General features: G+C 39.6%; 1 protein-coding gene across 5 annotated transcripts in view; it reads right to left on the reverse strand.

Moving 5' to 3' along the window:
- The window catches only part of ANO6 (anoctamin 6), a 67,171-nt gene that overhangs the window by 16,213 nt on the left and 23,650 nt on the right, over positions 1-27,308 (reverse strand). For 3 of the 5 annotated variants that reach the window (XM_042017920.1, XM_042017918.1, XM_042017923.1), the window contains exons 2-10: positions 24,714-24,790; positions 15,952-16,080; positions 7,985-8,050; positions 6,060-6,338; positions 5,625-5,738; positions 3,641-3,756; positions 3,044-3,178; positions 1,630-1,735; positions 350-410 (exon numbers count right to left, since the gene is read on the reverse strand). In XM_042017920.1, the coding sequence (XP_041873854.1) occupies positions 350-410; positions 1,630-1,735; positions 3,044-3,178; positions 3,641-3,756; positions 5,625-5,738; positions 6,060-6,338; positions 7,985-8,050; positions 15,952-16,080; positions 24,714-24,790 (1,083 nt within the window). The remainder of the gene's footprint in view (positions 1-349; positions 411-1,629; positions 1,736-3,043; positions 3,179-3,640; positions 3,757-5,624; positions 5,739-6,059; positions 6,339-7,984; positions 8,051-15,951; positions 16,081-24,713; positions 24,791-27,308) is intronic. The other 2 variants (XM_042017919.1, XM_042017921.1) reach the window with 2 other exon arrangements.

Raw genomic sequence — 27,308 nt, forward strand, 5'->3', positions numbered from 1 at the left:
GCATCTCCAAAAGTCTTTGGGAAAAAACCCCAGCTTCTCTGATAGATATTCTTAAGCATGTGGCTGGCTCCTGCTGGATGAACACATGGCAGCCTCAACCACTTCCCTCAGACTTTTCTTCAAGTCATTGAAACAGAACAGATACTGAAGACCCACTTTTAAGTCTACAATTGTTTGTTTTCTTACAATAAGTTCCCATGAATGTGCTTGTTTTCTATGGAACTACTTGCCAGTGAATGTCTAAGTGCTAGAAAATTGAGTCAGTGCAAATTTATCCATGTTTTCTTGGCTGATGCTGGAGGCTTGGCCAAAATTAGATAACAAACCACAGTTGCTGAAATTTACTTACCCCATATTCCCATAAATACTGCAAACACCAGTGTTCCAAAGCTATCAAATATACAGAGTTTCTGGAAAAGTGGAAAAGAAAAAAAAGTCTTAAAATATAACCGACCATTTTTATTCTTCTACACTGACCCAGAACAGAAGCTGCTTACTGAAAATGCCGATTTTCAGTTTTTATGTTGTTTCATAAACAACTCTTGTGGATAGTGTTTCCTCAATTTCTGTCCATGCACACCACCCTCCAGTAAATCAAGGAAATTAAATGCAAAGTTCAGAATTAAGAATAAAAGCCATATATGCAGTATGAGGGGTAGTAAAATGGTTGCTATCAAACATCCTTCCATCTATTGCATACAAAGAGGAAAAACAGTGGTTCTGGTCTGGGAACTCTGTACAGAATTATGGGTTTTTAGTAAAGCCACTAAAAGGCCATGGATACATCTGGTTCTCATAAGCACGATAACAAGTTAGTTAGTAAAACCACATTCTGATGAAATACCTCTGTGGTCACTATTTACCCATTTTTTTCCCCATCATAGCCTTTTCCCTGCATTTTTATTTCTTTTACCCTTTAAGTGTGCTGATGCAACACATTAAAGCTGGGCAAAATGTTTTTGATGAATAGCTGAAAAAGCACAGTTTTGGGACTGAATCTATGGAGAGGAATGACAAAAGGCTAACATTATCTTAGTGAGACAAGGTAATGGGGAAAGAAGGTGAGGTTCCTTTTGACAGGAAGAAAGAGCAGACAACAGGACATGGCTGTGTCACAGCTTCTGTCACAGTCAACACCAGCCTCTCCTTGTACCCATCTTCTCCTTGGAAACATGGATCAAATTCAAGGCATAGATCCAGACAACTTCTTTGAACAGGGAGGAGGCAGAAATTAGAAATGTCAAAACAAGCTTTAAATGTTTCCTTAGCAAAATTGATTCAGAGCTACTGAACCAAGGCTTTAACTGAATCTTTCCTTCCCTCAGAAGGAAGAAGTACTCTCAAATGAAACAAATTTTCAATTAAAATAACATTTTATTCTCATATCAAATATCAGCAGCTATGTGAAGTAAAAAAATTTAAATTTTTCATCTTAGATCAGTTTGGAGCAATTAATGATGTTGTTTTTACTTTTCAAAGTTGAGTCACTGTATCAAAAGGAACAACTATTAGCACATCTTTAGCAGTTCTGCAGGACATGAATGGAGGACCAACAGTGTTTTATATGAAGTACTAGAGAAAGTGCAACTAAAGTTCAAAAGCATGTCTACAGGCTATGAATGTAGTTACCTTGGATGATTCACAAGTGATGGTGAGGTTCCAGTAGGTACATACTTTATCACACTGAGGGCACATTATGATATTACCTCCTATGTTGGGATCACATACTTCTTGGCTAAAAACAAAACTAGTCAGTCACTCACCAACACTAAATTCTTCAGTCCTTTTTCATACACGAGAACAGTGCAATAATCTCAGGGAATTAAGGAATAATTTACCAGTGATACGCACTCAAGAATTCCACCCCCACCCCTCACCCTGGCAATACATCCCCGTTTCCATTCATAGTCCTCATCTCAAAAATGGATGACACACGAGGAAAATAATTTCCATCCCTTGTACATGGTGGTAATTCTCAGAACTGCCCACACCAAAAATAAAACAGCTCTTAAAAGATCTCACAGTCTTCAGCAGGAAACCCACAGTTGCATGCTCACACATGCTATCGTAGCAAGTCTGAAGGAGAAGGAAGAGCAACACTGCCTAGCAGAACAAGGAGTAGCTTCAAAGCCCAAAGGGCTACCCAGTCCCTGTGGTCTTCTAAACAGGATCAGATTGGAAATTGTGCAGAGGGGAGCTGCCACCATGATTCATGGGATGGCAGATCTGTCTCCTACGAGGTGGCAGAGGAGCTGCCATCTCATACCTACTAACCCACCACGGTGGAGGCTGCAAGGTAACGCTGTTACTTACTGTGTGTACATCACGGGGTAAACACCAGGGAGGGAGCTGAGCTGTTTAGCTAAATTATAATACTGGCAAAAAGCTAAATGGGTATAAATTGGGCACAGGAGTGGAGCTGTGGAATAGCCCTTCAGCATGGATTATGAACACCCTTCCATGAGGTGTTATACACCTGGATGGCCTGTAGGTCATTTGACACAATGCCAGCATTTTTTTCCAAGGGTCATTTTGCCATGATCGAATTTTGTTGTGTTCTGATGAAAGAATCTGTGTCATGGCTATGCCTTGCCTTCCAACGGATCCTATGCAGCTGAAGGCCCCTGTGCTGTTGCTCTTCCTACATTCTCCCAAATTAGAGGAAAGAAATTATCAAGGTCTTTGGGCATCTAGTTTAAGGATTACCACAGTTAAAATTATGTCTTATGGCAATTTGTATTGACTTCTGATTGTCACTCTTTTCTTTGTGTTTCTACACTAGGTATGGTGAACCTTGTGCAAAATAAAAACAAAATTATGAAATAGCAAACTCCTGGATGTCTATCACTGTAATGGTCCATGGATATCTGTTATTTATTTCATATTTTATGCCTTTGCCTTCAAATCCACCATGGCAGTTGTTCTCAGGGCCTTTAATTTTGCCTCCTTCATTAAGCAGTGTCTTGCAAACCCTGTGCTATCCCCCTCTGTACAGGACTGTTCAAAATTGCATGTGATATTCAAACCAGGCCTGATCAGGTACCTCCAAGTGCAGTTGTCCTTTGTCAGGCATCCATACAGAAAACAGCCAACTCCTACAACTGCAGCCACAGTCAGCATATTGGTATAAAAGCCCAGCCAAGCAAAGTAAATGCCAATTTTCTCTCCATAGTATTTCCTGTGGAGGAGAAAAGGGGGTTTTTTTTTGGTTGTTTTTCTTTGGTTGTTTTTTTTTTTTTCTGAAATGCAAGTAAATTTGCATTTCTGTTTCACATGGCCCTTCATTTCATACATTTTATGCCAACCCATATTGTAATAGTCCTCTGGTTTCAACTTTGGGATTGCAGTAGTATTTTTTTTTGTAAATTTGTATATTTTTTTGTAAAAGGATAGAAATGGGGGGAAAAAAGGAAAAAGAGAAGAGATCATGACTTGCAAAGAAAAATTGTAAGTGGGTGCCTTTTTATAAATCAGCTTATCGTGAAACCAATCTCAAATTACACTCCCGTGCATGAGCTGATCTGGGTATATGTATCTTCCCACAGAAGTGAGCTGTGTCTCTCTCTGACATCCCCAAAAACAGACTTCTTATGTATATTTCTCGTTCTCCCTGCATTAGTCCAGTGCCACTCACACCAACCTGATGAAATCCAGGGGTTGCATTTTGAAAATGTTTTTCGGATGAGCCCATTCTCTGTAGAGGAGATATCGTTCACTTGGGCAGTTGGGATCAGCTGACGGGTGCCTAAAACTTGACTGCAAAACAGAAAGAGCACGAGAAGATACCACTAATCTAACCAGTGCAGCTCATTTCTCATCTCTGCAGCTGATCTCTACACCATGAAGCTAAAGTCACCAGTAGCCTTTTGGACCAGTCTAACTGCAAAAAAGTAATGCCAAGAAAAGGAACAGGAAGGCAGCTCTGAGAGCACACCAGGATTCAAGATAGAAGATTGTCAGAAAGGCACTGAATTCTAAAGGAAACGCTGTACATATGTGAGCTGAAAATAACAGAGACTCATCATGAACTTAATCTAAGCACATGTCAGAGTCTTGGCACTTAGGAATAGAAAATAAAAAAAGGATTCATTCTAATTAGAGAACAGGACTGAATTCAAATGGATTTTTAGTAGCTTTAACATGCTACACATGCTCTGCTTCAAAATACTACTGTACTAGAATACAGGCTGGAAAGTCTGAGGGAAAAATCCAGTGTCTCTAGTTTCTGTTTTAAATTTAAAAGAGAGTTCACATGGAGATAATATTTGTATTTCTTAGTAGGCTATTAAAAAAGCTATTTCAATAAAACCTATTTTATTTGAGACATTTTTCTATTCTACATCTGTAATGCAACAAGACAAGTGATGTTTGTAGAAATCTATCTGCTACTTTTCATTTTCAGCATAGCTGTGATGTATAACTTCAATTGTATAAAAAGACTGTCATTAATTACTAGTCATACTGAGTCCAAGTTCCCCATGCCATGACAGAAATAGCCTGCAAGGCAGGTTTTAAATCTTTAAAAGGAAACCGTAAAAAAGCATAGTCACAAATTATATGAATTCTATCCTGTAAAGCTTTGATTACTTACAACAAACATGGTTTGTCTTGATTCTGCCTTAAAAATTTCTTTGAAAACCTTGGAGGCCTCCTAAATATTTTAAGCCAAGTCCACGCAGCTGAAGCAGTTATCATTCCTGACCTCCCATGCTCTCAATGTCTCCTCGACAGAACACACCTTGGACACAGAATGGTGGCTCTGAGAGTGACAAGTTGTGATGTTGTGGTAATGCAACAGATAGAATACAGAAAATCAGCCCTCGGTCTTTGCTCACTGTATTGCATGCACAGCCTCACATGGAGCTTCTTCTTTGTCAAATATTCTGAAATCTGATTTTTTATCTTTGATTTTCTTTTTTGTTTTTTCTTTTATACTATTGCTAGCCTTGGTATACAAAACAATTTTCAGTATAACTTTCTTCTTCAAATGATATAATTTAAAAAGCTTCAGAAGTGTAGTTGCAAAAGCTGGATTTGTTATTATTGCAAGGTGGAATTCAAACCAGTGAAGCTTTTCTCTGCAAGACTCTGATATCACCTGTGAGGCATTGGACTGGCTGGGCAGAGTCTTCCTGTAGAAACCTGAGTCTCATGCATGTATGTTGCAATGTCTGGGAACTGAGGGAGTGTTTTTCACTGTGCAAGACTTTCACACATCCAAAAATGAGATTTGTAGTCTACGTCTTTATCAACAATGTTGATAGGAATTTTAATATTGGAAAATTTCATACTAATGAAACATTGATTTACAACTGATAATGCAGTGTGTCATGGCAGTCCTCTCAGTCCAGGCACTTTACTGAAATACATTTCACAGAGAATACAACTTTAAGAACTCTCAAGTGAAATATGTTGTTTTCCATTTAGAGAAATGCATTTTTAACCAACAGTGCTTTGGAAGAAAAATCTCTTTAGCCAAAGCACGTCCTATTCTTCTATGCCGATATAATACCAGTCCAGGAATAAGGCAATGAATAGTGTTTGTATCCTTTGATATAAACCCCTCTAGATATAGTTCAGACCTCTATTTCAAAGTGTATTTTAGCTACAAGCACTGGACTTACATCATGAAGGGGAAATGCTGCTTTGTAGATTCCAGTGTCCAGCAATTTGTTAATGCCAAACTTTTTCACATTATTTTTTGTTGCATATTCCACACGGGACAGGATAAAATGAACCTGAAATTTGAAAAATATTTTTGTGTCTCTTGCAACCTGAAAGTAATGATATACAATCAAGCTATGAAAGAGTAAGCAGTGTAGACAAAATTAATTGCACAGGGTATACAAACCATTCAAATCCCTCCTTTAAATTCAGGTGGAAGAGAAATAGGACAAATGTAAGGAAAGTTTTCCTTCTGGATTGCCCAGGCTATTTAATAAATTAGACAGGACTATTGCATCCTAAACATTTTTAATTTCTTAGGGTGTTTCAGTGAAGGTAATTACACTGATTTGATAAAAGGGATAGTAAATGCTAGAAATACTCCATGGACTTACAATTCGGCTTCTAGTTGCAGGATTGAAAAATGCGTCTTTGTCTTGGATATAGAAGCTGGACAAAAGTTCCTTTTGAAAAGGGGCAGTGAAAAACTCTTGTTCAGGTTTGATGATATTTTCATCCACCCTGAAGAGTCTGCTGAACCAGTTGAAAGCTGACTCTCGGGTTTTCAGGTCATTGTGCTGCAGAGGCAATTTGATGTGCATAACCTCGGCGTACGTGCACAGCACTTCCCAAGGTGCATGCACTTTCACAAAAATAAGTTTCTCATCCAAAACCTGAGATGAAAGAATATTGAAAATAAGTATGTAAGCAGAGAAATTTTCATCATAACAATTCTTGAAATATCTAGAATTTTCTTTCTCTTTACAGCTCATAGATGACCTACTCAAGGTCGCATTCATTGTTCACCCCAGCAAACATTTCACTGGCTTCTGTAAAAGTGCTGACATGAGGAAACACTCAGGCAGATGAAGGCATTTAAAGGCATATAAAAAAAAGACAGTTAAATGTTCCCTTAATGCTTAATGTTTACATCTCTGCAAAGCATTTTACAAAGCAATTTAAGTGCAACACTTTCCCCATACGGGGTCACTAGGACTCTTAGTACTTGTAGCATGGTAGGGGCAGGCACAGCTCTACAGCTGCCAGTGACTCCCCAGCAGCTCAGTTACAACCCCAGGATGATGGGAGCAGGCTAGACACCCATGGGTGCTCCTGGGCAACAAGAATTCCAAGCTTCCTAGAGAGAATGGAGAGAGGGAAAGGGAAATTAGATGAAACTGCTGAAAAAGACAGCATGGGGAATATTTGCTCCCAGTGGAATGCACCACTATGCAGTGGGAACCCTGACAGCCACTCCTGCCATCTGTCTACACATGGCCTGTAGACCTACTGCTGTCCTGCATTAGTGACTGTCAGCCACATGAAATTTCCTTATGCAGCTCATTGGCTCAGGAACACTGGTCAGGTATCTGATCGAACTGGGGGAAACACCCGGTTTCAAATGTTTTTCAGTCATAATCACAGCAGAACCATTGAAAACTGCAATATGTAAGTATAGCACCAGGTCTGCAGCAGCCTTCCAGCTGGCAAGCGTTTATTTTCTTATGAATGTGAATAACCAGACTGCATTCTTGGACATGCAGCAGGAGCCCTCACTGCAGAAATCAAATAAATACTGTGATGCCATAGATTCTGAGTCTAATTTGGGAGGAAGGGGCAAAGTGACCAGTTCTGGAGCTCACTACAGAGTACCAAACAACAACTAATTTCGACTGGAAGTGATTGTCCTGGAGAGGGAAACACAGATGGAGCACTGCAGCCCTGCAGGGTAGGAAAAAAGAAGGGATTCGGAGGGGCTCTAACCCTTCCTGCCAGAGACAGAAGCTCTGGCAGCCAATGTGCATTACCACAGTGCTCTTGAACTGCCTGCAGGCGACATCACAGCCCAAAATATACAAAGCATGATAGTTAGAACCACTTGCACAGTGCCAGGCCTTGCGAGAAGCAGGGTCACATGCAGGAGCCCTGCACTGCTCTTCTGGCAGGGGCGTTCTGCCCCAGACACACACACTGGCTTCCCACCTGCACTACACAGCCAGAGTAGGGGAAGCACCTCTCTGCAAGGTACAGACAGTAATTTTTATCTTCCAAGCTCTGAGCAAACATGAGCTATGTAATCTTCCAGCTTAACAGTGTAATCTTCCAGCTTCCCATCTTTTATTTTGCAGGGGAAGAAACAGACATAAAGTTTAAAAAGATTTTGCATCAGATCACAAAGGCACCACTAACAGAAGAAAGGTGGGTCTCTTTTTCTTGAGGGGAGAGAAGTCTTACAGTGAATTCATCTATCCAGTTCCCTTAGTCCCACAGGGGCAGCTCTGCTCTCAGAACAGCTGTTCACACAGAGAATAGCACTCACCGACCTCGTCGCTTCTAGTTGCAAGCCATTGTTTATCAGGTTTGATTCATATACTTGTCTCTTCCTCTGTTAAAAGGTATTGAACACTGTAAAACATCTGTTCCAAATTTCACAAATATGTATGCATAGAAAAATGGACTTGCTTCCCAAAGCCATCATTATGTTGCTATCTCTATAGCCCACTTGATAGCTACTGTGGTGATACGTACAGTCCTACCTACTAATTAATCCTGATCAGTTTTTTTATCTGACATGCAATATTGCTCTCAAATGCAATTGTGGAGAACTTACCCTCTTAGTTCCTGGTACTTTACAGAGGTAAAAGTGAGAGTCAGGCTTTGAAAATTTTGAAATCTATCCCTGAAACTGTGATCTCTTTCACTTTTAGTCACTAAGTGAACTACATTAATCTTCCTTTAGAAAGTCTTCATCTCAAGTGCTTTCCATCCAGCAACCTGTAACTTTATGCTTCTTTCACAGTAATCACATGAGTTCACGCAGTGGTTCAAACTGTACAATCCCTCTATATTTTAGTCCATGGATTACATCCCCAAAGGAAGAAGCTGAGAGCTGTAGCACTTGTAGAGTCAGTGGTGCTGTTCCAGGAGCATTCAATGTCCCCAGGAGGACACAACAAGTTTTCCTCAGTAAAGATCAGATTTGTGGATCATTTTAATTACATTTCATAGTTGCCAGCACTTGGCAGGTAGTGAGTTACAAAAAACTTGAAATGTCTTTCCAGTCTTGAATCACCTTCTCCATATAGACAAGCTCCTCCCAAGAAACACAGAAATATCCTCTTTACCCTCAAATACAAAACATATAACTCAATAAGGAATTTATAAGAAATTTTGAAACTTCATGTGAAGCAATCAAATTTAAAAGCTATTTGCACCAACTGGGTAGTTCCTCAGTGATCTATTTGTTTATGTGAGTCAAGGGTAGCCAGCTCTCCCTGGCCTACAGACTGCATGTCAAAATATCAGCACAGGTAATGGGGGGCACCTGTAGGCAGCTGGGGCTGGGGGCTCTTCTGTGAGGAGTTTGCTGGAAGAAGATGTCTTTAATGCACTGGGGACTGAGAGCTTTATTCCTGTACCAGGTTAGGCTAGGCCTGCAGTGAGGTTCTTGCAGTGACTTGGGCATACTACTTTCATACTTCTGGATTACCTTCATGCCACTGGCCAATTTCTTGCTGATTATATGTGCTTAAAGGATTTGGCATCTCCCTATGCAGGAACTTAAAGAAAAATGACCCAGTGTTTTTTGTCATGTGGTTCTCTATAGCCATTCTAGCTGCCTTAAGGTCTGTGCACAGGATCCAAACCTGTTGCAACCGTGAAGGACCATAGTCAATGAATGACCCTCTAGATAAAGTCTTAGGAACTTTGATAGGTATGTAGAAAGTGGTCTTCAGGGCTAGAATCAAGGCCCACCCAATCTAGGGGCAAAAGGTGCTTCAGCAAAAGAGTGAAAATCTTCAGAAGTTCCACAGGAACAGGTCAGTTGTATACCGAAATAAGTTTCATCCAGTTCTTCAACATTTAAAGATAGTTGTAAGTCCCCAAAAAAGAAAAAGCTGTTTTTCTAAAACTCTAGAAAGTCTTGAAATTATTCATTATAAAACTGAATAACAATATGAACAGCCTACCCCATTTATAGTTTGTTAGTTCTCAGCTGCAGCAGCTGCATGTGACAATGATCTCAGTGGACTAATTTAATATTTTGTTAAAAAGTATTTTTCTTATCTGTTTTGGGTTTTCTGCCTTTTTATTCTGGTGAATATCACCTTCTACTCAAGCTAGGCACAAGAAGAGCCAAATATTTCAAACTGTTTTTTTCTCTCATCAGTACTTATCACCTTTCTCCTTATTCCTTGCTTTTCTCAGCATAAAACCACAAACCCAAACTTTGATAGCACTCTTCATGGAGGGATCTCTCCACATCTCAGTAATTCACTTGGCTGTTGGAGACAGTAAAATGCTCTTTATAATTTTTCATTGTGTATAAATGTGTGTGTAATATAGACATTTATAACGTATACATCTAATTATCTTCATTATACTGAAAGCTCTAACTTAAAATCACAAATGTGAATGAGTGTTTTCCTTGCAGTAATATATTTCCTTGCATTTTCAATATTTCATAGGTAACAGTGCTCTCCAGTCTCCTTTAAAGCTAAAGGTTTTCAGTCACATTGGCTTCTAAGTAAACTATGCAATGATTTCCTCTGCAATTTTTGTTTTATCAAAACTCAACCCTTTTACCAGTTCATTAATATATGTAGAACACAACACACAGGAGTTTGTCACTCTAGTAGTAACTCTTCTGCCATTTCATCCCACCTCTTTGCTTCTTCCGCATTCATGTGGTTCTTTCTGAAGTGAATAATATTCAATCATGAAAATATTTCAATCTGAGTTCTGCTTTTTTTCAGAAAATAAAACAGGCAGGGGGCTAAATACCTGTTCTTTCTAAATAAAAATCTTTTTGCATCACAAAAATAGATGCAGAGCAATTCTCATTTGTAGAAGTCTAACACTATTTTTAAAAAATCTTGTAATCAGATTCCTTCAACAATTTATTATGGCAAGGAGTTCCCAAAATGAATTTTGCCTTTAAAATCTTAGAGGAATGTTGACAATATGAAGGTATCTAATAATGCATGAATTCAAGTAGCAGGAAACAAAGCCTCTGGGAGGCTTTGCTAATTAGGGGCTTTGCTATTTTATAGAAATGATTGAATTATGCGTATAATGATCTATGGAGGAGCCAGACTTTTACCTAGGGGAGTCTGTAGTGGTTTTGCATTGACTGGGGAATACAGTATATAGATATAATGGTTTATTAGGCTGGAAGGTGGAGACCATCCAAAGTTTATTTTAGTATCTGGCATTTTGCTCAGCTGCCTGCAAGGCTAAGTTGCAATAATAAAGTAATCATGGTAATGCTGCTGATCTAAACCTGACATAGGTTTTGATGATTGAATGGCTATTCAATAGACTAAGACACCACATGATGCATAATCATATACAGTCTTAAGAAAATGAAAGCAGAATGTAAGTAAATGCCAAGTATTACAGGCATGTGGAAGAGTCAGCTTTTGAGAGCTGCTTTTTCACCACGATGCTTTCAATTTCTGGTGATTGTCTTGCCAAGTGGAGGAGATTAACAAGATTGTGGGTCTGGAAATTGGTAGCAGACCAGTAGCATTTTTTCCCCTGTGTTTTGTAAATGGTAGGGAAGACGTGCTTTGATTACAGTGACAGAAGAATGTCAACTCATACCTGTGCTAAGTTTCTTTTGTGCAAAGGGAAAAGTTCCCTACAACAATATCCATGTGGCTTCAGGGGAAAAATCCTAACAAGGACAGAGAGCTTGAATAGCCTCCTCTGCCTTACCTGACAGTCAACAGCCAAATCACAGTCAATAAGAGAAAGAGCATGGCATCCAAAGCCTCCCCTATGGAAATCAGCTGAAGGGAGTGAAGAGGATCATTGTATCAATATTAGCTGCCTCACGGTTTCTTTGATGGTATTTGGAAGCTTTCCTCAAAGTCCCAGCTGTCAGCGTCAGAAAATTAATTGATTGAGCAGCTCTGCTCTGTAAGCTTCTTTCCCTTATGTTTGAAGATGATCATAAAAATGTGAAGCAGAACATACTATAGAGAATAACCCCCAAAAATGCAAACCCAAAGAACTCCAAATACATATTTTCTTGTACACCCTTTGATTTCAAGCCAGCTTCATGGTTTTCTGAAACCTGGTCTGTGACCACACAGAACTGGCAATACTGCAGTCTAGCCCTACCCTCAACCATGGCTTCTAGTCACCCTGTTTGGAAAGACCCATTTCTGGTCCTACAAATGTTTGTAGTAACTGCAGAGTAACTCTCTCCTTCTATCTGTCTTCATATTCTTCTGTCATACTTCCTTCCAAAGAAGTAAAATTAAGATTTGTGATTGCCTCAGGAATAGAGGTTTTATTTCAGAGAATTTGTTCTTCAAAACCAAACCATCCAGCTGACATGAAGGCAGGTGTGGGTGCCCTCTTCCCAGTGCCAAAGGTCCCTTCCGTAGTTGTTATCAGACTTCCTGAGTATGTTGGCTGAATACACCACAGGCATGCAGAACCTGTCATTCTCTACTGCCTCAAATCACTGCAAAAAATGGCACAGAGGTACCCTTTTACCTGTAAACCCAAGTGCTGTTCTCTCACTGCAGCTATGATACATGCTAAGCAGTGAGATAAGTACAATTTGTGTTTGAAAAGTCACCCAAGCTTATTTTTGGTTGTGTTTTTTTTTTTTTTTCTTTTTGTGGTTTTATTGTTTTGGTTATCCAATTTAGACAAGCATAGAGGCAGGAACTGTCCATTGTTTGCTTATGAGAACAAAACTCTCTAGCCCTACTGAAGTTCTCAGTAACACTGTACTTAACCCCAATGAGATGTGTGTAATATTCTCCATGAGTGATAGTTTTCATTCAATTTGGAAAAAAAAAAAAAGAATCTCTGTTTCTGAGAAGTACATATTCCTTCATGGCTGGAAATGAAGGTTTTGCCCGCATTCCAATTTAAATTACTGACAATCTTTCTGTTAATATCTGTTGGGGGGAAAATAGATGGACTAAAATGACACTCTGCATTGATTTAATTTGAATTTACCTTTCTGGCCCTGATCCTTTGACTTTCAACAAGGACCCCAACAGATAAAACTGGCATTTTGGAGCATTCCTGAAAAGATTGGTGATATTCAAATTCTATTCTGATGGTAAGCTATCCTGACAAACAGGGTACATAAATTGTAGATTTTAGAGACATCCTTTGAGCAAGATTTTCAATTGCTTGCAAGGTACAGTTTCAGAAATCTCCTGGCAGTCTCATTTTTGCTAGTGCTTGCAAAATTAATTGTATACCAACTTTAAAAGTTTGAAGTTTGAATTGAGTCGCATATATGAAACTTATCTCCTAACTTTTGAATCTATAAATTACATTAGAAACTTCCATGAGGTTGTCATTTCATTCGTTTGACTTTGTCTCCCCTAAACCAGATTTCAGAAGCAGATGAAAATATGAGAAGTACTGTGGATCTCCAAGAGCTTCATAATCCCATATTTTTATTCCTTCTATCAAATCACATTCATGTTTTTATTCATTTCCTGCTGTCCCCTGAGATATTTTCCCAAGAATATTCCTTATTACTATAAAGTAGTGCTGGACCATTCAGTTACATTTATCCAATTCTTTGGAAAAAGAACAGAAAACCATTCAATTCCAATATAATGATAGTCCCAGGATCCGAGTCTTCTCTAGCTGCAGAAGAACAGGTGGATCTGTGCCTTGTTTCTCTGAATCCAGCAAACTGGATACCAAGGTTGTGGTCTGATTTGCAAATCCTTCTGTCTAAATTCAGTAAGCATTTGGGGACTCCTCCACATTCAGTATTATACAAAACCACCTGCAGCACACAAAACATTTCACTTCAGGAATCTACAGATGTCCACTAACAATTTGAATTCTGAAGTGACTTCCACGTCATGCACTTGGGTGGGGTGCTGCGTGTGTCAGACAGAATTTGTCCCAGTGACAAATCTCTAGATTTCACAGACCTGTAATGTTGCACACAACCAGTGGAACACTTGCTCCTGACCCCAGTGACATGAGGACATCACCCTATGAGAACAGACTTCACTGAATCTCCTATTCTTTAGTAAGCTGGAGTTTCCAAATTCTGTGCACAATAACGCTCTGGATAATAGTTCTGTAAAACTGTCAGGGAAGTCAAAGAAAGAGTAGCATGGGCAAGGAACCTATTCATGCTTAAAGCACCCTGAATTAAACAAGATACTACTTATAAAATTGGGCATTTTCAATTCATCATTGATCAGACAGTGATGTATGCAGTATTTAAAACTGATTGTAAGTGACAATACTCCTTCTTTTGGTTGCATTTCACCACAAGGGTAGAAGTAATTTGCCTCAGAAAAAATTACAACCAAATAAACAACAGCATCAGTAAAGACAAGTTATCAAGTAGGTTTTATGCCAACACTGATGAAATCTGAGTGTATCTTGGGCTGCACCAACCCCACACTGTTTTTGGAACTGTGGTAGGCCAAAATGTTAATTTCCTTCCTGGAATTCTAAGAATGTAAAGCTGCACCATAAATGTCATCTTAATTTCAATCTCAGATATAAGGTACATGTGTACAGTCCCCCTGTTGCTTCAGCTTCTACTTATCTATGGAAATACTGTTTTTGGCTTCCTTCTGACTAATCCATATCACCCCAGTCTCGTGTGTCACTCTCCTGGCCACACTTCTGTCCATACAGGCTTTGTTGGCCACTTTGCTGTCAGGCTGTACAGCTGGCTCTTGTTCAGCTTGCTCTCCATGTAGACCTCCAGGGCCTCTTCCACAGAACTGTTCCCCAGCTGTTCAGTCTTCCCCTTATCTGGTCATCTGTCTAATATGTCCTTGTCCTCGCATTTGTTGTGTGTAGGTAGATTGCTTCCTCTTCCTCAGCACACCACAGAGTCAATGTGGCTGCAGATCTTTGTGGGACTAAGACCTTTGAAAGGAAAGTTTTTTCGCAAGCACCTACCCACAATCTCCTGGTCTAACTATTCATGGTTTCATTCTGGCTAATGTCTTAACATTAATGCTGCACTCAAAATACTACCCCATTGCTCACATTTAATTTCCATCACTACTTAGAAAAGATGCTCATTATATTTTTAATATATTTGGGAAATGGCCAAGTATTAAAAACATAAATGTAAAATGCTAATTGATAAAAACAATTCTTTCCAAAGGGGCAGCTTTTTAATCTATTACTTCTTTCAATTAGTTTTTATTGCTGATCCTGTGATCATGTGTAATACAACATCCACCCACGGCAGGACTCCCTCAAACCCTGCTAACAACATTCCTTATGGCTGTCCTGTTAATGCCAACAACAACACTGTGTAATGAGTATCAACCAACTTAGCTACAGGCTCTTTTACTCCTACTCTTCTATTTCCTAACTGCAAATTAATATTTGTATATGAGTTTCTCTCAGTGATATCTTTGTCCCTGCCTGTCTCTACCAGAGGCTGCTGCTAGAACATGGATTGTTGCTAAATCAGAGAAGGATGTGGGTGGGTGGGGGAGTGCAGATGCCAAGGGAACGACAACCTCCTGGACGCTTATTTCTCAGACAGTTCAGTGGCATGGCTGAGCTTGTTTTCATGACCATGCGTGCCATCATGAAGGTAGTCCTCCAATGGAACTGATGAAATGATTAAAAGATAATAGTTTAAAAAAGTCTATTATTGTGCTTCATTGCTTAGGAGCTACAGAGCTATGGATGCTAAGGAGCATCAAGAAGTCACTGGCTTGAGTCAAAAACTTTTTGCAAGGTCTCTAACAAGGGTGAAAGTGTTGAAGTGTCAAGGGAAAGGATTGTACAGGGAGAAATTCTGGTGGCAGATGTACAATTATTTCCCATAAACAACTTAGTAATCAGAAGTCAGAAGAATGTCAGCAGCTGTGTTCATAACTGTGATCTGGAGCAACTGGTCAGCTGTCTTCTTTGGGTTCCTCTGAATACTTTGATTTTATTACCAAAGTCCATTAGGGGCCTAACTGAATCACTGTAGGTAGAGAAAATTGCCCCGCTGTGAAGATCTTGGTGTCTAATTTTAACCTGACCCTGGCATTTTTCTGCTCTCATCTTCTGAAGGGCGGCCTCCCAGGAAGATGCTCTGAGGTCACCAGGCACACTGACAGACATGATGTGCAGTGCTCTGCCCATTTAGACAGCAATCTTCTGGCTCGAGCCCTGTTCCCTGCTCAGTTTGATGGGCTTCAGTCTCCCAGCTCCCCAGAGTACTCTGAGGATGGGGCAAAGCAATTGCTGTTCTGCGAGAGGGCACTTTCCTTTCTATCCTCATCTCTAACACCCAATATATGAAAAATAACTTACCTTTTGCTTTTTACGATTACTCCTCTTATGAGTCATTTTTTTACTTTCATCTTCATACACCAAAACAAAGTCAATTCTTCGCTGCCCATCTTTGAAGAACAAGGAGTCAGGCTTGTCATCAAAATCCACCTGAAAGGCAGGTGGCATAGGTTAATATGAAGATCTTTACTCACTAGTTCCTTACTTACTTCCTGTTACACAGTGTTTCAGTGAACATAGAAATTCGACATATATCAGTCTTGTGTAAGAGGAAGCCCAAAATGACAAAGTTGCACAGAATAGAATGAAGAAAAAAAAATTATCCAGAGGAATTTGTCAGGTCTCTGCATGACATCAAATCAACAGAACTTTGACCTAATTTTTTTCTTAAAAATGGTACATTAGCTTTTCATAATGAAAGAAGCATTGGGATGCAGCACCAGTACCAAATATTGCAACTGTCTGGTAATTTGTACGCCATCATGGACATATCATTAGATAGTTTGTCTACAAGATTGTAGTTGCCTGATGGGAGTCTCAGAATTAGTACATTCCCATCTGTTCCCTTACCTGCAGAATTTTAAGCATCTCTGCAATCTCTGCAATTACTAAACAAAACAAAACAAAACAAAAAGCAGCAGTTTCATGCATGCTTATACCTCAACCCACCACTGCCAAGAGAACAAAGAACATGGTCAGACCAGAGACGGGATCTCCAAACAGACACATATTATGCAGATTTATTTCTCATTTTATCTGCAACATCTCAGCAAGCAAAAAACACACTGTTGTGTTCCACACATCCATCATGTTATAATAGATGCCAAAATCAAAAGTTTTAATATATCCATAAGCCATTATCTAGTCCCTGGAGGAAAGTAGGATAGATTGTCATATCCATTAATAACATCTTAATGTGTTATTTCATGCGTGAAATGATACAGACAGATTGGTGACAGGGAAACTTGAATGCTTGAATAATGATTTTGCAATTTCTTAGAGTACTCAGAGGGCAATATCAAACATTAACAACCCCCTCCTTTCAGGTAATATACAGCTGTAATGGTATCAGAATCATGCTAGGTGATGAGCACCAACCTCGCAGGTACTTGGCCAAATGGGTCCATGCTGTTAATGGAGGCAGTGCTACTGAAGTTGACAGATACCAAACCCCTGAAGTGGCCCTCAGAATGGCATTAGGGACAATAAGATCTCCAAAGCTGGCAAGGCTCCCACACAGAGCTGCAGAGGAGCCTTGGCCTCCAGCTGACTGGGCATGGAGGGTAGCCAAAACAGGATCAGGTCAAGGAAAATGAGACAGACTAATCTCTTGCATTTGATGTGGATGGATGTAGAAAAGATTCCCAGATGTCCCATCCCTGGAATTTCCCTGTCAGTTCAGACCAAATTTTGTAAGACACGTCAGATCAGGTTTTGGAGTTCTGGGATGTCTGGTCCACAGAAAGGCCATGGAAATGTGGTTATGGTGTAAGAAACCTCTGAAGTGCAGACTGAAATGGTTATTCTTCAACTGTGAAGAACTGAGAAGAATGTCAGCCTTCAGTCGGGAGCACCCAAGTCCCAGGGAGCATACAGTGTTTTAGGAACCACGTGTCAGTTTTTCCAAAACAAACTTTCTCATGGTTTTTTTCCAAAACCTCTCCCTGTAGATTATTTTGTTACTGTGTATTGGCTGAACCAAAACAGGCAACCAAGATGTCTCCCCATAATTATGACAAAATTTCCATATTTTAAATAAACTCAGGGGAGTTTAAACTCACCTTTTTTTTACGTTGCATATGCAAAGGCTAGGACCTGCTGCAAAGAGGTCCTGTTGACTTAGTTGCTTCAAAAGTTGGAGCAGATTCTTGAATAGAACAGTTTTCTTTGAATGCCACCTGCGTGCCGGGGTTTGTGACCAACCTGACAGCAAGCAGCTGCTGACACGCACACATACACAAATATATATATATACTGACATATGGCCAGTAGACACACATTCTGTATGTTAGTTTCACAGCCTGGGCTACAATTTAGAGGCTACCTAGGCAGCCACCAAATCAACATACAATTGCATACTGTGAATAAAGTTTTAGGAAAAAAAATGCATTCAGTTTCCAGATGACATCACCAGATCACAATGACACTGAGTATCTCTATCAGCCAAAGCAAGTCACAGGTGTGAACTTCTAAATTCATGAGAGATGAAGTTGGCATAGCCCCATCAAGAAATCAGAATTGGCCCTGACAAGCTTTCCTCCTGCTGAGGACTAGTCATGGGTGTAAAACACAGCCCTGCTGCTATCATTTCCAGTCTCATTTAAAACATAACCACGATGATTTAATGTTGACAAGATTCCCTATTGGGAGGAAAACACCAACAACAGCCAACAGCCCCTGTTGGGAGACAGCTTGAGAGGTGCTGGAGCAGCAGCAGAAGGGAGGTGTGGAGCACGGAGCCCAGCAGGCACAGAGCCTGGCCTGGGAGCTGCTGCTCTCTTCTGGGAGCCCAGCGGGCTCTGTCATGTCACAAGCTACAATGGCTTCGTGTTGCAATGCTGGAAACACAGAGACCAAGTCTTGTGGTAATGAATACCAGGGGGAAGGGTTGCCACTACGCAAACCACAAGTTTTTTTAATTGGGCTTTTTCCTCTTTGGAATCTTAGAAACATCATTATAACTTCTGCTTAAAAACACACTGTTTAGTTGTGAAAGTGAAGGACTTGAAAGCATAAAAGTAGTAATAGCTTTAACTCTTCTTCCCTACAGCTTTTAGCACTTTTTCTGATATGACCTGTTCTCAGGATAGAGAAGAAAGACATGGGAAAGAGCAAACATCAAATCAAGTTTTAATACAAGATGATTTGATCATAAGTCATGCTTGCATAATTTCACTGAATAATTTTCCTTTAAATGTAGTATTTTTAAGCTTAAAAAAGCTATGATAACTGGATTACCAATAATAATTTATTATATTAAAAACTATATATATTACAATAGTTATAAAATATTTATAAAATAAAATCTGCCTGTTAACCAGCATTCTGATGAATTTACTTACATATGTGTTGTCATTCACAGGTGTGTATAACTGTTACTGTATACATACACCTTTCTCTCTCTCTCTCACACACACACTATGCACATATAAATTGAATATAGCTGAAAGATTAATAAATATTGGACTGCATGAATCCAGATACACAGAAGTTCATACCTATGCAGCTAACTTCTTACATGTAATCTCCACTGCTTTTAATCACAAGGGCGCTGTTCCGGTGACCTTTCCATTGACACTTTATATATCAATAAGATAATAAAGAATTAACTCATTAAGCCTGAATCCTTAAGAGATCAAGACCTACACAAATAGATTGTTATGTAGCATTAAATATTGCTCAATTAAAATTAAGAAGTAAAATGCAAAAGAGAAGGTAATAGCCAAGTTTCCAACAGCCACATTAACTAACGTGGTATATTTTGTAATCCCTACTGGATAGCTGGTAATGAAAAATCATATATTATTCAACATAACTACCCAGGGAAAAACACGACTGGAAACCAAAAAGATGTGGTATACTTTGAAGTTAGCAATTCCTTTGAGACAAGGTTTGTTTTGGTTTTTTTTTAATATGTAATATTATTTGACAGTTTTACAAATGTTACTATCATACCAATGCACACAGGCTTGCGTGCATAGACACATAAATTAACGGGCTGAAATTTCAATACATAATTTTTTAAAGTATCAGTAGCAAATGATAACCCCAAATAATGAACAGGCCCATTGATACCTCTTTGTTTTGGAAGAAATGAACACAGGTCTATTTACTGCACTATCTAATTTTTTTAGCCTTGGCATAATCACATTTTTAAGTACTGATGAGGCAATCAGTTGCGCACTCTAATGTTTTAATAATACCCTAATGAACAGCAGGTTAATATTGATTAACACCATTAATAAATAAAAATTATAATATATATAGCTGTGAAATACTAATTATACTTAGCACATAATCTGCAGCCTTTCATAACTCTCCAAGTGCTGCACAACCAACTGCTTGCCTACCGGTGGGAAACAGGGAACTATTAGTTGCTTTATTAACAGAAGGAATTTCAGGGAGAGAAGGACCTGGCCATGAATAAAGTTTTTTGCAATGCTGAGGTTACACTTACATGGGCTAGCCTAGAGGCAGCATGGCTACATCCATGTGGTGTACCTCTGTGTTTCAGTTCAGAACAGGTCAGATCAGGTGAGCACCAGAGGCTCTTCACTCCAGGGAACGAGACTGGAGGAGCCTGCGGTAACAAAAAGCCCAGAAATGTCTGTAATGCAGACACCACCTCCTCAGCACCAAATGCCTTTTTCATAGAAAAACTGCTCAGGCCTTCACTGCCAGCAGATGTACACACGGGCTGTGGAATCCTGCAGGAGCTGGGAAGTGCTGCACTTATGTAGTCACACTGAAGGTGCTGGTCATAAGCAGTCCTCTGCCATGCACTCCCCTTCCTTTACACACAGTATCTTCCTATTCCCTGAGCGTGTCCCCCTGTGGCCACCTCGGCAGAGGAATAAGGAGCTTCCTGCACTCTGGTAATCCAGCACAAGCCATCACCAGCCAACTGCACTGGCTCTCCCAGGCCCTGGCACACAGCAGCACTTCGAAAAGAGTCAAGAGGGACACAGAGATAAGCTTGCCCCAGCACACAAGGCTGAGGGAACTGGTTTGGCTTCAAATGCCCACATCATGGAGGGCCCCCTCAACCCCTTGATTCAGAGCTCCTCAATAGGGAGACTTCTGTGTGCCCCTCCACACATATAACCAGGCTTGCTGGTGTCCAAAGGGAGCTGCTGTGTCTCACTCTTGAGAGCTGCTCCTGTAGTCATGGCTACATGTGATGTCTGCAGTAGATTAAAGGAGAACACGAAGGCAGAAAGCTCCTTCAACAACAGCAATGTTCCAGGGAGGAAAAATGGTTGCATTGCCAAGAAACCTGCCTCACTTTTCCAGGCTTCACTAGGCATGATATAGTTAAGCATTCAGTGCTGATAATGGTGGGAAGGGCAGCACTGAGACAAGCACGAAGAAAAATATGTGTGCAGGAATTGCAGCTATTTATTGTTTACTATACTCTGAACAAGCACAGTATTGTAAACTGGATTTTTAAAATAACAAGAGATTCTGCAGGAATGGTTTATTTAACTGGAAAGATAAAAGTGCTTTATTTTGCCTGCAAGAGCCTTTGGTGTGACTGTCAATAGCACCAAATGTAATCATCACTGGAGGGATAAACTTCTTGTCTGCAACCTCACATAATTTTCAGATCTGCTTCAAAATATCTTTCCTGCAGCATGCCAGGGAATAAATCAGTACTGGGAAAGAAGAGAGCAGAGCAGAGCTTGTGTAACATTGCCTCTGCTGATAGGCACCTGCAAAAAATCCTCCCACTGGGGCACAGAGACAGGCACATGGGGGATTTGCAGGTTGCCCTTCAGATGTGGGTTTTACAAAGGGGAAAATTTCAGAGTGCCTAATTAGGAGCACAGTTATTTCTCTCTACCTGCCTCAGGAAACTTTAAACCAAGGAAATAAAAAGAAAACAAACTGTATTACCGGGGTATCAGGAAACATAATTATTTATAAAGGACTTTGAGATCATCTGAAGAAAATGTTACAGAAATAACAAGTTCTTCTTACTCTCACAGCCATTTAAAAAGACTTTTTATTGCTTTAGGTTCTGAGCAACCAGTAGAGACAACTTTCTGACATTAAGACCAACACAAGCATTTATTTCTGGATGATATTTATATATATAATATATAAGATAGTACTGGAAGATGTAAGTTTATTTGCATATTGCATAATAATGTTGGTCTGTCTCCAGAGGGCCATAAAACTGTTGTGCCTTTAACATTTTCCTGTATTACTCATATTTGTTAATAACAACAGAGGACTGTTTCAGTTCTCTTTTTACCAATAATGCAAATATTAGCAAGTACTTAATCAGAAAAAGGGATTTTTTTTTACTTTTCTCAACATACAAAGGAATTTTAGCTACGTAACAAACTGAAATAAACGGAGACTAAAGACAAGTAGAAAAAATATGGGGTGTCATTACTGTCATGCGTTTCTGTCAGCAGAAAGCAGCTGGTAACTGGCCAGGCATTGGGATGCCTTGTCCCCTGAGCTAAGTTTGGACCAGACACCCACTTGACTTCCTGTCTGAGCGTCAGGTCGCTGCTGGCTGCAGGAGGAATTCCAGTCACTCCTGATTAGAGAGAGACCAAACGGCCTCACTTTTAAAGAAAATGAAGAAAGTGCTCACTGAAAACCTGCTTTTCAGCAACTCCCATCTTTCTTGGGATGCAAGAGCTAGGAAATTCACTCTTTTAACTTCCCAGAAGCCTTCTTGCTGAAGAAATTTTATGTGAGGGGCAGCAGTAATAGAAAGTTTGAAGAAGTTAACCTCCTCTCTGCAGATATTCGCTCTCAAAAAAACCTTATTGTTACATGCAAATTCAAATTATCTACCAATAAAGCAGATAAGCTGCAAAATGAAACATGAGCTGGAAAAAGCTTGAATTAATGCTGTCTGTGCAGTTTTGTCTTCCTTGTACAAGTTGTGTATGATACATGATTAAATTGTAGCATCACATGCCATATTTCTATGCTCCTTGTAGTTACGGAATACTCCTTATTATCTTCTTTATTTAATGTCTTTTTTTGTTTCCTTGGTGGGTTTTTTTTGTTTGTTTGTTTGGTTTTTTTTTCTTGTTACACCTCATCTAAATAGCTCAAAAGCTTAAAATAGGGATTTCCTTCTGACTATGCCTTTGGTATTCTCCTCATAGAATCTCGATGTTCTCCAAATCTTGTGAAATTTAATTTTAAAAGATCCCCCAGGAGAGAAAGTAACGGTATAACTCTGATTTTAATGGTGATCACATAAGGCATCTAAACATCTATGCCAAAACCTGTTCACTGTCTCCTAAATTTGGAGTTACAGCTTTATACACCAGGACAGCGACATCTTTTCAGAGAGCTCAGCAATTGTCTCTATTCGAAGAGCAATAGAAGGTCCATATGTCACTCTCCTGAGCTAATGCAAACAGTGCCATGGATGTTCTCCTTTGGCACTCAGGGGAAAAAAAAAGCTTGCTGTCACTTTACAAGTCTTGCACAGAAATCCTATAGCACGGGTTGTCCAATTATCTAGGACCAAACTCAGTTTTTCTAGTGGTAAGAGCCTTTCATTCCTTTGCAGCAATTTCCTGCCACATTTAAAGCTTGCTGAACTACCACAAACAATACCCTCACAGATTTTGGGCTTTTTGGAGATAATTGTCCTATTCATGTGCCAAATGAGGCAGGGATCTTGTGGCAAACTCAGCATATGATCCTGCAATTATAGAAAGCACCATAAGAAGAACAGGACTGCTTCTATTAGCCAATAATTTACTTAGTTTTGACTGCTCAGAACAACTTGCAAAATCAAATCAAATTTCCAGAACACTTCCGACTGCAATGCATAATCTAAGTTTAGACAAAAAGACGCAGTACTTCCTTCTATTCAACCATTCCAGGTTAGGCTTCCTCTTCAGTTTCTGTTTCTAGATACAGTTAGCCCTAATTCATTTAGCAGGCAGGTTCAGTAGATCTCAATTTTATCTTTCTGGCTCCTCCAGCCCACTGAAATATCTAGTGATCAACAAGGAGGACTTGACACAGAAGGAGTAGGGCAAAGATGCTGCCAAAACTGAGAAGAAACTACAATTGCTGGTAAACATGAGTAACCAAAAATAAAAATTTATTCTGACCATCTATTTTCAGAAGAAATAAAAATAAATTCTACCAAGACTACTCAGAGGAAACTGCTCTAACTACAAGGCATATGACATTCCAGCTATTTTGATGCTATTTCACTTCACAGAAATACATAAAAATATTCAATGAACCACAAGGAGACTCCAAGAAGGGTTTCTATAACATCCAAGTCTGGGCACTCAGTTGGGAGATGGAAGCTCTTGGTTGCACCTCATGCTTCAAAAGTGTTTAAACAGCTTCAAATGAACACAGTTCTACAAAACACAGGGGCAGGGCAGGTGAGAGTGTCTCCCTCCCAGAAGAAAACTCATTTCCGGTTACTTTGGGTATTGGTTTCCTATGAGATCTGAGACAGGCGTTCTTGAGCTAGAGCCAGCAGCCCATTAGCTGCAGAAAATCTTAGGTGAGATGGGAACCTTGAACTTTGGACAAAGGGAACAGGCACCTCTAGGTCTTTTTCCTTCTTGTCAGTTCAGTCTCTGGAGTAAGGAATTTCTTGGTGTCTCCAAGCTTTCTGTAAAAATGAATCCTGAACTCACACGTCAGTGTACTAATACTTGGGTGTATATGAATTTACAGGGTATGTGTATTTATGTGTAGGGTGTGTTCAGAACTAATTATTCTTGTACACACACAGAGAAGTCCTTTACATTTGTGAACAAAATTACATAGAGAGGGGAGGTCTATGTGTTTGTATCAGTTCATAGTGAGTTTGTATTGGTCACTTGTAACTGAGTCGAGTGCCTGTGACAACCTGCGCTTTCAGATCTGAGTCAATGACTTCAGGTACTTTTAGGGAAATGGGGATAACAGCAACTCAGATTTAATCACACAGATGAACTGCATGTGCTGCAAATGCAAAGGAATGCTAGTCTTCTGGAGCAGCTACTGGGCTGTTGCATATCTACAAGAGAAAATTTTACAGGTAGTCACAGTTAAAGTAAACAGGTACCCACCCATTCAGGAGTATGAAGGCTTTGCTGCTCCGGCACAGTTCCGTAAGTAGGAAGAATCACCTGGTTCAGTTCCAAGACTAAAATGAAACATAAAAAATTAAAACAATTTAGCATTTTTTGTGGTATGGGTTTTTTATGGGGTTATTGTTTTTATTTTTTTTAATTAATGCTTTGTGGAGAAGCCAATTTTTTGCATGTATTTAGTGTCTCAGAAATGGAACAATTGTGTCTCGCACTTCAGCTACAATCAGCAGGTGGCAAGAGAGTGAAACAGCAGGATGACAAGGTAATGCTAGGAGAGCATTCTGATGGTGATGCATCCCTACAGTGATGCAAACAGCATCCCTTTACTAGTATTTTTCTAGTTATTTAGTGTTTCAGAAACTCTATGGACATTGAGGCAGAAGTTCATTTTTCAATGAATAAAGGTACCAGAACTGGCTCCAGCCACACAAATAATCCTGGCTCATGCTGGCTGTACTTGTCAGGCAAGAACAAACAACAGTAGCAAAGAATTCTTCACAAGGCTTGGAATGGGTGTCATACAGGCAGGGATACTGTAACATTCTCTCAATAACACATAACCTAAAAACACAACTACCACTTCAGTGTGTATTGATGCCTCAGCTACTCCTCACCCATTTCAACACCTGTTAAAAATGCACAACCTGTGAACTGAGTTGGTTTCCTGAAAATACAACATAAACTAAAAATGACCTTGTCAAATATGGTACTGCATGAAGCCATTATCAAGCACACTGGGAATACTGGCTACCAAATCAAGCACCAGACAACACATAAGTTCATCCTAATAAAGCTACTGGAAATAAGTTACAGAAGCTCTACAATTGCTGCAAGGTATTTGGTTTTGTTTCTCCACAACTATTTTTGTGTCTTAAGAAGAAGTCAGATAACATCCTGAGGCTGAAGATAACATCAAGTAGCCGAAGGGAGCAGGCTGCTTCCTGTCTATGCATGGCAGGCAGATGGATCCCATCTGTTATTTTTAGATCCTTAAAGCTGAGACGTATCTTAGTTAAGTCTGTCCTGCACTGAGGAAGGGTCATGGATAACACAGGTACCTAAATGCCAGTGTTGCATGAAAAGGATAGCCTCAGCCTACCAAAAAATACTATAATACTAAAAGAAGATCTCCAAACTCTAAAACAATCTAATCTATAGCACTTTTAGAATAGCTAAACACCCATTAGATACAAAGCCAGGATGAACACAACTGATATGCCTGGGGTTTTTTTTTTGGTTTAGTTTAGCTTTTATTTGTTTGGGTTTGGGGTTTTTTTTGGCTTAAAAACTTCATTACTAAATGACCAAATTTTCAAGACATTTTAAGAAGCTTTTTTTTTTCACTGATGATGCTCATTTATCCCAGCTGAAGATACGTCAAAACAGTTAGAAAAAGAGCACAAGACTACAAATCAATAGAACTCTCTCATGGCCTCTAAGCAGAAAACTCTAGTTTAAATACTCTTTCATATAGTTTGGTCGGGATTAGTTCCAGGTGGTGTTGTCAGTTTCCATATCTCTGCTCTGGTGATAGTATATGCTCCAGGGAGAAGAAGCAAGTCCATTAATCTTTTCTGAAATATTAGAGTCATAACCCAAAGGTTTGAAATAAAAAAAAGCTGAATAATCAAGATCTGTGAGCTCTCAAAACCATTAAGATCTTCAGAAATATTTCCCAGCATTTGAAAAAAAGAGACAAAATGTGGACTAGTGCAGCATTCAAACATCACATGGTGAGACAGTAACAGGAGGACTCAGAAAACACAAGCACCTCTCAGCAGCTACTGAAAAATTGCTGAACATGTGCATCATTATGGTTTAATGGATTCAGCTTAGACTAGGATGAGAAGAGGAAATAGATATTCTCAATGGTAGTGTAATGGACATCTCACTACATTTCCTTCATTCTTTATTCTCTGTCTGGACACAAAGATACCCAGATATGAAGTATTTCTGAAAACCCAGAGGGAGGAATGTTTCTGCCCACATGTAACAGGTAGAGGGTATTAGAAATATAAGCATCTTGCTTTGAAATACAAACATTTACTCTGAAACTCTGTGTGCCATTACACAAAACATGCAGGTGTGGACACAGACATGAAGACTTTCAGCCCCTGAACTGCAGAATCAGGAGTTGAAGTGGCCTTTTTGCTAAGTAACCACATCCCCATCATCAGTCCTGTCTAGAAAACCCTTCACATAGAATTGAAGGTGGAAACATGGCATTCACAGGAAGAACTCCAGTTCTGCCAAGATGTGGGGCTGGTCAGAAATACCCTTGTGAAATTTGTATGTGAGTACCATTTGCTTCTGCATCAGCATCTCTGGCCAGAAAACCTTCCTCCTGATAGAGTGAATATCATGGAAACTTTATAATTGTATCAATATTTAGCATCTTAACACATTTGTACTAGAAATAATGCTCAGTAGAGTCCCTGGGTCATTGTCCCTATGGGAAAACTTATGTAAAAGTGACCTGCCACTCTCACCTCTTACAAGACAATAGCCCAGAACTTGTCTCAATTAATTACAGATTAATGTTCATGTGAGTCCAAAAATACAAGCCTTGAC

Source organism: Corvus kubaryi, unplaced genomic scaffold, assembly GCF_017639235.1.
Source record: "Corvus kubaryi isolate FWS band 111438036 unplaced genomic scaffold, C.kubaryi_AGA036_p1.0 137, whole genome shotgun sequence".
In the NCBI taxonomy this organism is placed as follows: domain Eukaryota; kingdom Metazoa; phylum Chordata; class Aves; order Passeriformes; family Corvidae; genus Corvus; species Corvus kubaryi.